Raw genomic sequence first — 17,761 nt, 5'->3', positions numbered from 1 at the left:
GTGGTCTAGCTGGGGTGGAAAGTTGGGGGAGAAGGAACTGAGTTTGGGGGGAGGAGTTGGAGACTGTGGTGGGGGGGGAGGGGGTTACAACACTTGGGTATCATGTACGGTACTCTTTCAGAGGTTGGATGGCGTTGAGGGGAGGGGGGGGCCGGACTCCTTTTTCTTTTTCTCTTTTGTTTTTTGTTTCCACCGTGGGAAGGTTTGTTTTATGGGATACATATATTGACAGGTGGGCCGTTGTTTGGGTTGGTGGGAGGATGGGATCGTTGGTATTTTGAAGGAAAATGTGAAAATGGAGAATAAAAACCTTTTTTAAAAAAAAAGTAAACATAGACCAAATGTTCCTCCTTGTGAGGCAATCTAGAACGAGAGGTGGTAGATATTGGTTGAGAGGCGGTAAATTTAAAAGTGAGATGAGGAACTACTGGCAGAGAGTGGTGGAGTCTGAAAAATTAAATGGTTTCAAGAAGGAGATGGATATATTTCTGATTTATAAAATTAAAAAAATTAAAATCTTTGGGCGGCATTGTGGCACATTTGGTTTGCTGCCTCACCGCGCCGAGGACCCGGGTTCAATCCCGGCCCTGGTTCACTGTCTGTGTAGACGTCCCAAATTCTCATCGTGTCTGCGTGGGTCTCACCTCCACAACCCAAAGATGTGCAGGGTAGGTGGATTGACCATGCTAAATTGCCCCTTGGATTTTAAAAATAAAATGTGTCAAAAAGATAGAGGCAACAGGCAGGGAGATTGATTTGAGACCAAGAAGAAATCAGCCATGATCTGATTGAATGGCAGAGCAGCTCAAAGAGCTGAATTGCCTACTTCTCCTATTTCCTATGTATTTTGTCTTACTTGCTAACTTTTCAAATTACTTTGTCTTAAGATGATCCTCTTGCCTTACCTCGGTGTCCTTTTCTAATTCTACTTCGGCTTATTTATCCTTGTCTTATTATAATTGCTTATCACTTTCCTTTATTAAGATGGCTCTGACTTTTACTTATCCCTGGTGCTTCTCGGTTTTGTTTTTCAACTAGAACTGACTGCAGGATGCCATTTTCTGACTCGAGATAGAATATTGGCTCACTAACAGGAAAGAGTAGGCATAAATGCATCATTTTCTGGTTGGCTGTGTGTAACGAATGGAGAATGTTGGGGGCTCAACTTTTTACAATTTATATAAATCATATGGATGAAAGGACCAAAGGTATGGTTGCTAAATGTGCTCATGTCATAAAGATAGGTAGGAAAATAAGTTGTGAAGAGGACATATGGAGGCTACAAATGGATATAGATGGGTTGAGTGGGCAAAGATCTGGCAAATGGAGTACAATGTGGGCAAATTTGAAATTGTCCATTTGTCAGGAAAATCTTTTTAAAAATCTACTTAAGTGAGGGATTGCAGAGTTCTGAAATGCAGAGTGATCTAGGTATCCCAGAGCATGCATCACAAAAGGTTAATACACAGGTACAGCAAGTAATTAGCAATGTTATTGTTTATTACTAGGGTAATTGATTACACAAGTAGGGAATCATGCTCTAGTTATAGAGGGCATTGGTGAGACCACATAGGACAGTGTACAGTGTTCACCTCCTTACCCAAGGTCTACCAGACTAATACTGGAATGGGTGGATTAACTTCTGAGGAATAGTTGGGCAACTGAGCTTGTATCCTCTGGAGTTTAGAAGAGTTGATTGAAACATTCAATATCCTGAAGGGTCTCGACAAGGTGGATGTGCAAAGGATGTTTCCTTTTGCGGGAGAATCTAGAACTCGGGGTCACTGTTTAAAAATAAGGGGGTCACCCATTTAAGACAGATGAGGAAAAGTGTTTTCTCTTAGGATCATGATTCTTTGCAACTCTCTTCCTCAAAGGCAGAACCTTGAATATTTTTGATGCCGAGATGGATAACTTTTCACTCCTTTGCTCTTCAAAAATCTGTCAGAGGTAGCAAGGAATGTGGAATTGAGGTTACAATCAGATCAGATATGATGTGTTGAATGGCGGAGCAGGCTCGCTGGACCGAGTGGCCTATTCCTAATTTGTATGTCTGTATTTAAAATGCATAACTTTCCAATATAAAAATGGGAGGATGTTAAATTTACTTGGGATACCGGTGTCACTAGCAAAGCCATCATTTATTGACCATTCTTAATTGCCCTTGAGAAAGTGGTAGGGGGCTACTTTCTTGAACAAATGTTTTGTAGTTACACCCACGCTGCTGTTACAAAGGGGGTTCCAGAATTTTAGCTCTGCTGTGTGCTCTGTTTCACAGAGACATGGCTCATCCCTGCCTCACCGGACTGTGCCATACAACCTGAAGGCTTCTCAATTCACCGGGCTGACCGCACCGTGTCATCAGACAACACGAAGGGTGGAGGGGTTTGCCGCCTCATCAACTCCTCCTGGTGCTTGGATGTGGCGACCCTGGCGACCTACTGCTCCCGGACCTGGAATACCTGACCGTGAACTGCTGCCCATACTATCTTCCACGTAAGTTCACCTCAGCCATTATCACAGCGGTCTACATCCCACCCCAGGCGGAAGTGAGGAAGGCCCTGGACGAACTACACAGTTTAAACAACTACAAAACAGAACATCCGGAGGCCTTGTTCATCGTGGCCGGAGACTTCAACAAGGCCAACCTCAAGAGTGCACTGCCAAAATTCCACCAGCACATCTCCTGTCCCACCAGGGGCGACAACACTCTTGACCACTGCTACTCAAAAATCAAGGGCGTCAACCGTTCCATCCCCCGACCGCACTTTGGGAAATCAGACCATAAGACGGTGCTCCTTCTCCCAGCATACAAACAGAAACTCAAGCAGGAGAATCCAGCTAAGAAGGTTGTGCAGTGTTGCTCTGAGGAAACAGAAGAGTTCTTAGTGACTGCTTAGAGACAGTGGACTGGTCCATATTTAAGAACTCAGCGACCAACTTAAATGAGTATGCCACCACCGTCACAGACTTCATCAGCAAATGTGTGGACGACTGTGTGCCAAAGAAAGCAGTACATATTTTCCCCAACCGGAAACCATGGCTCAATCACGATATTGACTCCCTACTGATGGACAGATCTGAGGCATTCAAGTCAGACAACCTGACCTATACAAGAAATCCAGATACGACCTCCGCAAAGCCATCCGAGATGCCAAGAGTGAATATCAAACCAAGCTAGAGTCACAGACAGACTCTCGGCGATTGTGGCAAGGACTAAACAACATAACGGGCTACAAAGCGAAGCCGAGCAGTATCTCCGGCAACAGCGCACCCCTCCCCGATGAACTCGATGCATTCTATGCTCGGTTCAAGCAGGTAACCAACACTCCGCTGTCGAGTGCCCCAGCAGCCCATAACTCACCCATACCCACCATCACAGCTTCCAAAGTCAGATCGGCCTTCCTGAAAGTGAACCCTCGGAAGGCGACGGGCCCGGTCGGGATCCCTGGTCGTGCACTCAGAGCCTGCGCGGACCAGCTGGCAGAGGTATTCGCGGACATCTCTAACCTGTCCCTACTCCACTCCGAGGTCCCCACCTGCATCAAGAAGACCACCATTATACCCGGTGCCAAAGAAGAACCAGGCCACGTGCCTCAATGACTACCGTCCGGTGGCCCTGACTTCGAGAGGTTGATCAAGAAGCGCACCACCTCCACACTCCCAGAACACCTTGATCCACTGCAATTCGCATACCGTCGCAACCGGTCCACAGCAGACGCCATTTCCCTGGCCCTACACTCATCCCTAGAGCATCTTGACAACAAGGACTCCTACATCAGACTCCTATGTATTGACTACAGCTTCGCCTTCAATACCATAATCCCAGCCAAGCTCATATCAAGGCTCCAAAACCTAGGACTTGACTCCCCACTCTGCAACTGGATCCTTGATTATCTGACCAACAGACTACAATCAGTAAGAATGAATAACAACTCCTCCTCCACAATAGTCCTCAATACCGCGGCCCCGCAAGGCTGCGTCCTTAGCCCCCTACTATACTCCCTGCACACACACGACTGCATGGCAAAATTTGGTTCCAACTCGATCTACAAGTTTGCTGACGATACAACCATAGTGGGCCGGATCTCGAATAACGAGGAGTCAGAATACAGGAGGGAGATAGAGAACCTAGTGGAGTGGTGCAGCGACAACCATCTCTCCTTCGGTCTTCCGGTTGCGGCTATGCCTAGGTAGGTCGCACGTTCGGCAGCTCCTGCCGGGAACGGACTTTTGGGCCCTCCAGATGGGCCCCAACAGCAATTGTTCGACTGCTTCCAGTGTGGGAAGGTGACAGCAAGGTCCCCCCGACATTATATGGATTGGACCAGGAGTGGAGCGGTGAAAAAAGTGATCTTGGGGCAGCGAAAAGTGCGAGGGAGGAAAAGCAAGATGGCGACGGGTGGAGACCCAGCAGCATGGTCGCAGTAGTCGCAGGAGCAGCAGGAGTTTCTTAAACGCTGCTTTGAGGAGCTGAAGACAGAAATGCTGGCGCCAATGAAGGCGGCAATTGACAAGCTTGTGGAGACCCAGAAGGCCCAAGGGGCGGCGATCCGGGAGGTGCGGCAAAAAGCCTCGGAGAACGAGGATGAGATCTTGGGCCTGGCGGTGAAGATGGAGGCGCACGAGGCGCTGCACAAGAGGTGGGCGGAAAAATTCGAGGACCTGGAGAATAGGTCGAGGAGGAAGAATCTTCGGATTCTGGGTCTCCCTGAAGGAGTGGAGGGGCTCTGGAAAGCGCGGGCTTTTTCCTGCATTAGGGAAGGACGGTGGTGGGGCCGGGGGGGGCGCGGTGTTGGAGAGGCGCGCACACTGACTGCCAAGGGGAGGGGGGATTCTCACACTGGGGGGTCGATGGAATGGCGGGAGAGGCCGGGGTCAGCAGGAGTCAGCTGACTTACGGGAGTGTTATGGGGGGAGCAAAATGGCTAGATGTGGATCTAACGGGGGGAACAGGGTTGCTGCCGCATTGGCCAAAGGGGAACTGGAGGTGGTCGGGGCGGGGATCCGCCGCCTGGGGGTCTGGAGGGTGCGGGAGGCGCGGGCACGTGGCTGGCCTAGAAAAGGAGATGGCTAGTCGGCGGGGGGCGAGTAGCCCCCCAATCCGGCTGATAACTTGGAATGTGAGGGGCCTGAACGGGCCAGTCAAGAGGGCCCGGGTGTTCGCGCACTTAAAGGGACTGAAGGCTGACGTGGTTATGCTCCAGGAGACACATTTGAAAATGGCAGATCAGGTCAGGCTGAGAAAGGGATGGGTAGGGCAGGTCTTCCATTCAGGGCTGGATGCGAAGAACAGAGGGGTTGCAATACTGGTGGGTTGCAATACTGGTGGGGAACCGGGTGTCGTTTGAGGCAATGATTATTGTAGTGGATAATGGAGGTCGATATGTGATGGTGAGTAGTAGGTTGCAGGGGGTGCGGGTGGTACTGGTGAACGTATATGCCCCAAATCTGGATGATGCCGGATTTATGAAACGCATGCTGGGTCGGATTCCGGATCTGGAGGTAGGAAGCTTGATAATGGGGGGGGGGGGGGGGACTTCAACACGGTGCTGGACCGACCACTGGACCGCTCTAGGTCCAGGACGGGTAAGAGGCCAGCTGCAGCCAAGGTGCTCGGGGGGGGGGGGGGGTTTATGGACCAGATTGGGGGGGGGGGGGGGGTGGGGAGTGGACCCATGGAGGTTTGTCAGGCCGCTGGTCAGGGAATTTTCCTCCTTTTCCCACGTCCATAGAGCCTACTCCCGGATAGATTTTTTTCATTTTGAGTAGGGCGCTAATCCCGAAGGTGGAGGGAACGGAATATTCGGCCATAGCCATCTCGGACCACTCCCCTCATTGGGTGGAGCTGGAGTTGGGGGAGGTGAGCGACCAGCGCCCGCTGTGGTGCCTTGATGTGGGACTGTTGGCGGATGAGGAGGTGTGCGGGCGGGTGCGGGGGTGCATTGAAAGATATTTGGAGGCCAACGACAACGGGGAGGTGCAGGTGGGGGTAGTCTTGGAGGCACTGAAGGCGGTGGTCAGGGGAGAGCTAATCTCCATTCGGGCCCACAGGGAGAAGAGAGAGGGGAGGGAGAGGTTGGTGGGGGAGATTTTAAGGATGGACAGGAGATATGCAGAGGCCCCCGAGGAGGGGCTACTCAGGGAGTGACGGAACCTCCAGATGGAGTTCGACCTGTTGACCACAGGGAAAGCAGAGGCACAGTGGAGGAAAGCGCAGGGGGCGACGTATGAGTATGTGGAGAAGGCGAGTCGGATGCTGGCACACCAGCTTCGTAAGAGGGAGGCAGCGAGGGAGATTGGTGGAGTTCAGGATAGAGGGGGGAATACGGTGCGGAGTGCGGTGAGAATAAACAAGGTATTTCAGGACTTCTATGGGGATCTGTACAGGTCTGAGCCCCCAGCGGGGGTGGAGGGGATGCGACGATTCTTAGATCAGCTGAGGTTCCCGAGGGTGGAGGAGGAGGAGGTGGCTGGTTTGGGGGTGCCGATTGGGCTGGAGGAGCAGGTTAAAGGATTGGGGAGCATGCAGGCGGGGAAGGCCCCAGGGCTGAATGAGTTCCCGGTTGAATTCTACAGGAAATACGTGGACCTGCTGGGCCCGTTGCTAATGAGGACTTTCAATAAGGCGAGGGAGGGGGGGACCTTGCCCCCGACAATGTCTAGGGCGCTGATTTATTTGATCCTGAAGCGGGACAAAGATCCACTGCAATGTGGGTCGTATAGACCGATCTCGCTCCTCAATGTTGATGCTAAGTTGCTGGCAAAGGTGCTGGCTACGAGAATTGAGGACTGTGTCCCGGGGGTGATCCATGAGGACCAGACGAGATTTGTGAAGGGTAGGCAATTAAATACAAATGTGCGGAGGCTCCTCAATGCGATTATGATGCCCCCGGTGGAGGGGGAAGCGGAGGTAGTGGCAGTTTTGGATGCGGAGAATGCCTTTGACCGGGTGGAGTGGGAGTATCTTTGGGAAGTGTTGCGGAGGTTTGGGTTCGGGGAGGGGTTCATCAGCTGGGTCAGGCTGCTATATAGAGCCCCGGTGGCTAGTGTGGCTACGAATCGGCGGAGGTCGGAGTACTTTCGGCTGTACCGGGGGACGAGGCAGCGGTGCTCCCTGTCCCCCTTGTTGTTTGCACTGGCAATTGAGCCTCTGGCCATGGCACTAAGGGCGTCCAGGAAATGGAGGGGACTGGTCCGGGGGTGGGGGGGGGGGGGGGGGGGGGGGGGGGGGGGGGGAGGGAGGAACACCGGGTGTCGTTGTATGCTGACGACCTGTTGGCGTATGTGGCAGATCCGGTGGAGGGGATGGCGGAGGTCATGCGGATCCTAAGGGAGTTTGGAACTTTTTGGGGTATAAACTCAACGTGGGGAAGAGTGAGCTCTTTGTGGTGCATTCAGGGGACCAGGGAAGGGGGATAGACGAGCTACTGCTGAGGAGGGCGGAAAGGAGCTTTCGGTACCTAGGGATCCAAGTAGCTAGGAGTTGGGGGGCCCTGCACAAGCTCAATTTGACGCGGTTAGTGGAGCAGATGGAGGAGGATTTTAAAAGATGGGATATGCTGCCACTCCCACTAGCGGGTAGGGTGCAGTCGGTCAAAATGACGGTCCTCCCGAGGTTTCTCTTTGTGTTCCTTCCCATTATGATCCCCAAAGCCTTTTTTCAAACGGGTAAGTAGGAGCATCATGGGTTTTGTGTGGGCGAATAAGACCCTGAGGGTGAAGAGAGTGTTTCTGGAGCGTAGCAGGGACAGGGGGGCTGGCGCTGCCGAATTCGTGCGGCTATTATTGGGCAGCCAATGTGGCGATGATCCGTAAGTGGGTAATGGTGGGAGAGGGGGCGGCTTGGAAGAGGTTAGAGATGGCGTCCTGTGGGCACGAGCCTGAGGGCGCTGGCGACGGCACTGCTGCCGCTCTCGCCGACAAGTTACACCACGTGTCCGGTGGTGGCGGTGACGTTGAAGATCTGGGGGCAGTGGAGGCGACACAGGGGCGAGGTGGGAGCCTCGGTTTGGTTCCCGATTCGGGAGAATCATCGGTTCGTCCCGGGAAGGATGGATGGGGGGTTTCGGAGCTGGCATTGGGCAGGGATTAGAGGAATGGGGGACCTGTTCATCGATGGGACGTTTGCGAGCCTAGGGGCGCTGGAGGAGAAGTTTGGGCTAACCCCGGGAAACGCTTTCAGGTACATGCAAGTGAGGGCGTTTGTGAGGTGGCAGGTGAGGGAATTCCCGCTGCTCCCGGCACACGGGATCCAGGACAGGGTGATTTCGGGTGTATGGGTTGGAGAAGGCAAAGTTTCGGCGATTTACCAGGATCTGAAGGAAGAGGAGGAGGCCTCGGTGGAGGAGTTAAAGGGCAAGTGGGAGGAGGAGCTTGGGGAGGAGATAGATGAGGGTCTGTGGGCAGATGCCCTGAGTTAATTCTTCCTCCTCTTGCACCAGGCTCAGCCTAATACAGTTCAAAGTTACTCACAGAGCGCATATGACAGGGGCGAGGTTGAGTAGGTTCTTTGGGGTGGAGGACAGGTGTGGGAGGTGCTCGGGAAGCCCGGCAAATCACGTCCATATGTTCTGGTCGTGCCCAGCACTGGATGGATTTTGAAGGGGTTTTGCGAGGACTATGTCCAAGGTGGTGAAAGCCCGGGTCAAGCCGAGCTGGGGGTTGGAATTATTTGGGGCAACGGACGAGCCGGGAGTGCTGGAGGTGAAAGAGGCCGGTACCACGGCCTTTGCGTCCCTGGTAGCCCGGCAGAGGATTTTGCTATTATGGAAAGATGCGAAGTCCCCTAGTGTGGAAGCTTGGATCAATGACATGGCAGGGTTCATCAAGCTGGAGAGGATAAAGTTTGCCTTGCGAGGGTCTGTGCAGGGGTTCCTCAGGCGGTGGCAACCGTTCCTAGACTATCTCGGGGAGCGTTAGGAGGAGGTCAGCAGCAGCCCAGGGGCGGGGGCGGGGGGGGTTTGTTTGGGTGGGTGGGAGGGGCTTCCCTATTGGTGCATTTAAGTGTCATATGGGGGGTTATTGTATATGGGGGAAATCCAATGTATAATTTTTGAATGCTGTGTTTTTGTTGGGGGGGGGGGGAGTTTGTTGAAAATCTGTTGAAAAATTTGAATAAATATATATATTTTTTAAAAAAACAATCTCTTCTTCAATGCCAGCAAAACTAAAGAGCTGGTCATTGACTTCAGGAAGCAAAGTACACACCCCTGTCAGTATCAACGGGGCCGAGGTGGAGATGGTTAGCAGTTTCAAATTCCTAGGGGTGCACATCTCCAAAAATCTGTCCTGGTCCACCCACGTCGACGCTACCACCAAGAAAGCACAACAGTGCCTATACTTCCTCAGGAAATTAAGGAAATTCGGCATGTCCACATTGACTCTTACCAACTTTCACAGATGCACCATAGAAAGCATCCTATCTGGCTCCATCACAGCCTGGTATGTCAACTCCTCGGCCCAGGACCGCAAGAAACTTCGCAGAGTCGTGAACACCGCCCAGTCCATCACACGAACCTGCCTCCCATTGACTCCATTTACACCTCCCGCTGCCTGGGGAAAGCGGGCAGCATAATCAAAGACCCCTCCCACCCGGCTTACTCGCTCTTCCAACTTCTTCCATCGGGCAGGAGATACAAAAGTCTGAGAACGCGCACGAACAAACTCAAAAACAGCTTCTTCCCCGCTGTTACCAGACTCCTAAATGACCCTCTTATGGACTGACCTCATTAACACTACACCCTGTATGCTTCATCCGATGCCAGTGCTTATGTAGTTACATTGTATACCTTGTGTTGCCCTATTATCTATTTTCTTTTATTCCCTTTTCTTCCCATATACTTAATGATCTGTTGAGCTGCTTGCAGAAAAATACTTTTCACTGTACCTCGGTACACGTGACAATAAACAAATCCAATCCAAATAGTGGATACGTGTCAATCTGTTTAGATACATTTAATGGTGCTTTTGTTTGTGTGATTTTTGTGATGTGTGCGTTAATACAGTTCACTCAAATCACTGTAATTCTGTTATTCAAATTCCAACTGTATTTGCTACACCACCAGGTCACATCACGGAAGCAATATTCTATGTAGACCTTGCTGCCTGCATTACAAAACAAAAAAAAACACTGCCAGCAAACATTCTGAAACATCCTCAAAAAATCTTCCTGATGACCAATGCTGTTTGATGCATTGATATTAATAGTTGACCTGCAAATAGGAGGCCATACATCTGGTTTGTTGAAAAAATGAAAACCCAAGATTTTGTTTGCTCCCATGTAGTAGGAGTGTTGTGAAGTTGCAGTTGCATTCATGGTAGATATAAAGTTATAATTTCTGCATTTTGTATGGAGAAACATGTTTTGATGCTGTGGCATACTTTATATATCTGAGTATTTTAGTTATCAATTCTATTAACACCTCCGGAAGCTGTTGGCCGTGAAATGGCAGCCAGCTGTGGTTGATCTTTCCCTTGGGTGTCGAACAATTATAAACTTTCTCAGCTGAATACAGACATTCAATCTTTATTTAAAAAACTAAAGGATTAACCAATTGAGGTTGTATGTTTTTATTTCAATATCAGTATTTGTCCCTGAAACTGCATTTTCAGAAAATGACTCGAATATTTGAAGAGATAGAAAGTGGAGTAAATTAATATCCAAAGCATTCTTTAAACCAGACCTATATGTGCGGTTACATACTTTTCATTGCATTCATTACATTATTTGATGATGTTTATCGGTTGACATTTATCATCTTGCACGCATTTGTGTGTTTTACAAAAATGCCTTCACGCTGATTTCTGGCTTGGTCAATTTAGAATTTCATTTATGTCCTGTACTGTTTGTTTTCCATGATGTAATGCTCTGCTGTAAATGCAACCATCTGAAGGTCATGACCAATTAGGCTGTATCTATGTAGGTCAGATGGTAACTTATTGTTCGGTGTTTGAAAATGATTTTTCATTTGCTGTTTGTTACAGCTGTAAGGCTCAAAAGTTAATTCTTAATCTTTTTCAAAAATTGCCAATATTAGCTTAAAATGCACATTTTAAATTTGTTGTTTAACTGTAAAGCTAATACATTTAATGGATTGGGCAGTCATGCACTATTCAAGCAAGGCCGACACTATATTTTCCTCCGGAGGAGTGTCGGTTCCTAGCCCAGTGCCACCGTGATTAATATTATTATTGAGAAATTTGTTTATCTACCATTGCCTATTACTTTGGTTGGGGAAGTTTTCTTTTAGCGGAAATGAGAGTACAAAAACCTAAACAATATTTGCACTGGTTCAATACTTTCAGAGCATGCATTTACATATAAAATCATCACGTTCCTGCTGTTATTTCACACTTTTGAAAATGATAGCTTAATATTGCTGCCAAACTCTTGATATTCACCTGAAGCAAGTTTCCAGTTGCCTTTGCCTTTTCATCACTACTGTCAGAATAATTAAAACCTGAGGAATGAGAGCCTACACTTACTAATTGTCAGTGTCAAAGAGATTGTTTGACAGCAATTAAGACTTGACGCGCTGTTAAACATGTACTTGCGCTTGAACAGACAAGCCCAAATTTTTTCTGGCAGGTAACATAACTATATCTCATGTACATACAGGAACTTAATGCTCTTCTCCATATATTTTCATGCCAATCCTCTTTGGTCGACCAATATAATGCCGCTTTTGGGAACAGCAATTTCCTGTTGCTCGCTGGTTTATACTTTAATAACGGGGAACACGGTTAACTATTTTCATAACAAAGCCAGCCAATTGTGATCCTCCTTTTTTGAAATGGTGCTCCTGAGAGTAATTATAGTCCGAGTTATCTGTCTTGGAAAAGATGTACTTTTCCATTACGTGCGCTCTGTATATGGAGTCACGTGTGGCCCTGGTTTGAAAGAGTTACATTGCCTTCCAGTGAGCCTCCAGCACCCTCTACTGCACTGATGTTAAACTTTCTTTTTCATCGCAAGCCATCCTTGTGGCATCAAATGTTCAGGCTGACTGAATTCTGCCAGGTGGAGTGCAGGGAAGAAGCATTGCTAAATCAACAACTTATTTGTGCAGCACCTTTAATATAATAAATGATCTAAAACTCTTCACAGGGGCATTTTAAAACAAAATGTGACACTGAACCATTTTAAGGAATAGCTTAAAAGAGGAAACCGGTTAGGGGGGAAAAGGTGTAGTAAGGGAATTCCAGAGCTTGGGTCTGAGGCAACTGAAGACATGGCCTCCTAAGGGGGAGCGAGTCAGAATCGGACTAGAATTGAATGAGTGCAGATATCAACAGGGTTTCAGAGCAGTGGGGAGATAATTTTTATTAGTGGCACACTGCAATGAAGCCACTGTGAAAATCCCCTAGTCGCCACATTCTGGTGCCTGTTCGGGTACACTGAAGGAGAATTAAGAAAGGTGAATTGGACAAACAAGTACGTCTTTTGGGACTTGTGGGAGGAAACCGGAGCACCCAGAGGAAACTCACACATTGCTCTGTGCAGTCTGGCCACCAACTAATGGAAAGAATGTAGAGGAATAAATTGGCAAGGAAATTAAAGTGCAAAAATTATAGGACAGTTGTAATAGATTACTTTAATTATCTGAAAATGGATTGGGATAGTCGTAGTGTGAAGGGCATAGGGGGCAAGAGTTCCTGGAGTGTGTTCAGGAACATTTTCTGATGTTCAGTCCAATGAGAAAGGGAGGCACTGCTCTGTCTGGTTATTGGGAATGAGGGGGAGAACATTTAGGGGAACGTAATCATCGTACAACAAGCTTAAGGTTGATTATGAAAAGGACAAAAAACCTGTAGCAGAATAATGAGCTACCTTCAAAGTACTTTCGGCACATTTTCCTCAAAAGGGAAGATGGTGCAAACAAAACCAGAGCTCCCTGGATGACACAACTGATGGAAATTAAGATGAAGAAGTCAAAGTGTGCTTATGACAGATGTCAGGTAGAAAACACAATTGAGAATCAAGCTGAATGTAGAAGGCTGAGAGGGGAGTGAAAAGAAAAGAAGCAGCAAAGAGGGAGCATGAACAGAGACTGTCAACCAACATAAAGGGAATTCCGAAGACTTCAAAAGGTATATAAAATGGTAAAAAGGTGGTAAAAGGAGGAGTAGGGCTGATTAGGGACCATGGAGGCAGAGGGCACAGCTGAATAGAAGATGCTACCCAGGTCATGATGAAAGAGGAGGTTATTCAAACACCTGAAGAGTTGAAAATTGTGCAGGTGGTATTGGATAGACAAAGATTGAGATCCCTGGTAGACAGGTTTGACTTTTTTGTGTTGTCAAATGTTAGAGAATTATGCACTCAACTTCTTCATACAAGAAGTGGAATTCATTCTTCCCTGAACTCATCTGGTTGTGTCACATGAAGCCATAAAGCAAGGGTTGATCTAAACTTTAAGTTCCAGATATAAAAGCACCATGTTCTAATTGCTGTACGGCACCCTTCAATCTACATTTCAGTCAAAGGTGACAGATCTAACGAGCTCTCTTCAGGAGCTGATATGAAAAAACAAGTGTGAATTAGTCATGATATTCCCACAACTGTCCCCCAGTTGTCAATGATTGTATGTTTGGCATGGAGAACCACTGCTAATTAATGTGTATATGGAAGTATAAATTATTTTCACAGTACCTGCTATATATGTGATAAATTGCATCACTAATATGCATTTGTTGTCTATTTAGGTTAAAACTGTCCAATGAGGAGATAAAACGTGCTATTTTAACAATGGATGAACAAGAGGATCTTCCCAAGGACATGCTTGAACAGGTACTATTGATTGTGAAGCTACCCTGTATCAGATGAGAAGATTAATTTCTACCATGTCACTTTGAATGAGCTGCTGGAAGTATTTGAAAAGAGTTTGGAAATGACCAACCCTCCTGATGAGAAATATTGCACCTCCATTTGCCATGCTATAGAGGTAGTAATGGGAATCTTGGCCAGAAAAACATTTTTTTATCTGAGTGGAATAGTCCTGCATACCTTTTTGTTTATATTCAGATCAAAATTGATCTCACTTGTTAAATGCAAGGCTGTGCTCACATGTAGCAAGACTTCGATGATATCTAGGCTTGAGCTGGTGTGGCAAGTAAGATCTGTGTCTCTCAAATGCCAGACAATTGCAATCACCACAAAGGAGAATCTAACCAGGTATCCATGGCATCATCATTTGACTAGAAGCTTAAGTGGACCAGTCATGTAAACACTGGCTGCAAGAGCAGATCAGACACTGGGAATTGTGTGATGAGTAACTCACCTCCTGAGTCCCCAAAACCCTTCACGGAGCCCCAAGACACAAGTCAGGAGTATGATCGAATGCTCACCACTTACCTGGATGAGAGCAGTTCTGACCACCATCAAGCTCAACACCATCCAGGGCAAAGCAGCCAGTTTGATTTGCAACCCGTCACCCACCTTACACATTCACTCGCTCCAACACCTACTCACCATGGCTGCTGTGTACCATCTCACAGAATTGTTACAATGCAGAAGAAGGCCATTGGGCCCATGTCAACGCCGCCTTTCCAAACGATCATCATGACTGAGTGAAATTCCACTGCCTTTTCCCCATAACCCTGCACATTGTTTTGTTTCAAGCAATCATCTAATACCCTCTTGAATGCCTCATTTGAGCCTGCCTCCACCACACTTCCAGACAGTGCATTCGAAACCCAAACCACTTGTGTGAAAAAGTTTTGTCACATCACATTTGCTTCTTTTGCAAATCACTTTGAATCTTGTTCTCGACCCTTTTACGAGTGGGAACAGTCTACTCTGCCCAAGCCCCTCATGATTTTGAACATCTCTCATCATGGGAGGCCGGGATAAGCTGTACCTTAGGCAGACAGGTCAGAAACCAGAGGATATTGATTTAAACTGAATGATAAAACCGAACATGACATGAGATAGAAAATCTTTCCACAGCAAATGGTTGTGATCTGGAATGAACTGTGATAGAGGCAGATTCAATTGTGACATTCAAGATGGAACTGGATAAGCACCTGCAAGGGAAAAAGAAATTTGACGGTCCACAGGGCAAGGGTGGGGAAATGGGGAAAGCGAAGTTGCTATTGTAGAAATCGGCATGGACTGGACAATCTGGCCTCCTTTTGTGCCAAAGTCATTCCATGATGGACAACACGGTAGCACAAGTGGATAGCACTGTGGCTTCACAGCGCCAGGGTCCCAGGTTCGATTCCCCGCTGGGTCACTGTCTATGTGGAATCTGCACGTTCTCCCCGTGTCTGCGTGGGTTTCCTCCGGGTGCTCCAGTTTCCTCCCACAGTCCAAAAACGTGCAGGTTAGGTGGATTGGCCATGCTAAATTGCCCTTAGTGTCCAATAAAGGTTAGGAGGGGTTATTTGGTTACGGGGATAGGGTGGAAGTGAGGGCTTAAGTGGGCCGGTGCAGACTCGATGGGCCGAATGGCTTCCTGCACTGTATGTTCCATGTTCTATGATGTAAAGTGCCAGAATTAGATTGTGCAGGCATCTCCCAGAGTTGTGGGGCTGGAGTGATTAGAGATAAAGAAGGGCAAGGTCATGCACGGACTGGGAAAACAATGATCAGAGTTTTCAAATTTGAGACATTACTTGACCGGGATCGAGGGAAGTCAGCAAGAATATCGGTGACAAGTGAAGGAGAATCAGTGCAGGTTAGGATACAGGCAGCAGAACACAAGATGACCTCAAATTTACAAAGGGCAGAATGAGGGAGGCTGTCAAGTCTAAAGGTAACTAAAGGCATGGATGAGAGTTTCAGCAGCAGCTGAGATGGATGGGTGTGATCGGACAAAGTTTTTTTGGCATTGTAAACAGTTACAGATTACAGAAGTATGCAAACATCAACGAAAAGCCAACACTTCAACCAAACCATAATGCACATACCCACTCCTCTCCCATAGACACTACCCACCTATTTATCCCTCCTACTCTACTCTAATCTCTCCCACCCCTGCTGATGTTCACTCTCCTGCGAAGAAGTCGATGAATGGTTGCCACCTTCGGGCGAACCCCAATACAGATCCCCTCAAGGCGAACTTGATTTTTTTACATACCCAGAAAACTTGACATATCTGAAAGCCTTAGTTCGGTCTTCGGGGGCTTTGAGTCCCTCCATGCCAGCAGTATTCTCTGCCGGGTTATTAGGGAAGCAAAGGCCAGAACATCTGCCTCTTTCTCCCCCTGGACTCCCGGAACCCCGAAAATTGCCACCCCTGGACTCATCACCACCCTTGTTTTCAGCCCCCGGGACATGACATCCGCAAATCCCTCCTAGTACCCCCTATGCTTAGGACATGCCCAAAACATGTGAACGTGGTTCGCTGGTCCTCCTGCGCATCAAGCGCACTAGTCCTCTACCCCAAAGAATTTGCTCATCCGAGCTACCGTCATGTGGGCCCGGTGAACGACCTTAAATTGAATCAGGCCAAGCCTGGCACATGTTGCGATTGAGTTTACCCTACTCGGGGCTTCATGAGCACCTTATAGATATCCGAGACTCTACCCTCTCCTCCTCCTCCTCTAGAGACTATTCTGTCCGGGATCCCTATTGGTGGGAGGCGTGGGAAGGATGGGACCTGTGTACAAAGTCCCGCATTGTAAGTACCTAAAGTGATTTCCCCTTACCAGCCCAAATTTCTCCTCCAAGCCCCTCAAACTCGCAAAGCTCCCCTCCAGGAACATATCGCCCACCCTTCCCACCCCCGCCCGCCGCCATGTTCGAAACCCTCCATCCATGTCCCAGGGGGCGAATCGATGGTTATCACATATTGGAGCCCAGACAGATGCACCCACCCCCCCTACATGCCTCCTCCACTGGCCCCATATCCGCTGGGCCGCCCCTACTACCGGGCTGGTGGAGTACCTGGCCGGCGACAGCGGTAGGGGAGCCGTGACCAGGGCTGCCAAACTGGTGCCCCTGCACGAAGCCGCCTCCACTCACTCCCAGATAGACGCCGTACCCACCATCCACTTCCTTATCATGGCTATGTTAGCCGCCCAGTAGTAGTTGATCAGACTCGGCAATGCCAGCCCCCCCTCGCTGCGGTTCCTTTCAAGCATCGCCTTCTTCACCCGCAGGGATTTTCCCGCCCAGACAAAGCTCATGATGATTTTGCCAGTCCTTTTGAAGAAGGACCGTGGGATAAAGATTGGGAGGCACTAGGGAGATTGTCATCTTTACAGTCTGCACCCTCCCCACCAGTGACAGCGGGAGTGCATCCCATCTCCGAAACTCCCTCTTCATTTGATCCACCACTCTAGTCAAATTCAACTTATGCAACCTGCCCCAGTCTCGTGCCACCTGTATCCCCAAGTACCGGAAACTTTCCTCCACCAGCCTAAATGGCAGCTCCTTCAGTCTATTCTCCTGACCCCTTGCCTGCACCACAAACATCTCACTCTTGGCCATGTTTAATTTGTACCCTGAAAACCGGCCAAACTTACTCGATGTTTCCAGTATATTTTCCATCCCGGCCAGTGGGTCCGACACGTACAGGAGCAGGTCGTCTGCATAGAGAGGGACCGCAGCTCTCAACGCCATCGCCAACGGCTCTATGGCCAGTGCGAACAGCAACGGGGAGAGTGGGCACCCTTGTCTGGTCCCGCGATGTAGTCTGAAATAATCTGACATTATCCTGTTCGTCCTAACGCTAGCTTTTGGGGCCTGGTGCAATAGTCTGACCCAATTAACCAGTCTCTCCCTGAACCGTCCAAGCACCTCCAACAAATAGCC

The 17,761-nt window shown here is 48.6% G+C and overlaps 1 protein-coding gene across 3 annotated transcripts in view; it reads left to right on the top strand.

Annotated features, from left to right (window-relative positions):
• The window catches only part of daam1a (dishevelled associated activator of morphogenesis 1a), a 275,266-nt gene that overhangs the window by 213,042 nt on the left and 44,463 nt on the right, over positions 1-17,761 (top strand). For all 3 annotated transcript variants that reach the window (XM_072489195.1, XM_072489180.1, XM_072489186.1), the window contains one exon: positions 13,708-13,792. In XM_072489195.1, coding sequence (XP_072345296.1) covers positions 13,708-13,792 — 85 coding nt within the window. The remainder of the gene's footprint in view (positions 1-13,707; positions 13,793-17,761) is intronic.

This window comes from Scyliorhinus torazame, chromosome 2 (assembly GCF_047496885.1).
Source record: "Scyliorhinus torazame isolate Kashiwa2021f chromosome 2, sScyTor2.1, whole genome shotgun sequence".
NCBI lineage: Eukaryota > Metazoa > Chordata > Chondrichthyes > Carcharhiniformes > Scyliorhinidae > Scyliorhinus > Scyliorhinus torazame.
The sequence above is the reverse complement of the archived record's forward strand: the minus strand, read 5'-3'. Positions and strand labels throughout refer to the sequence as shown.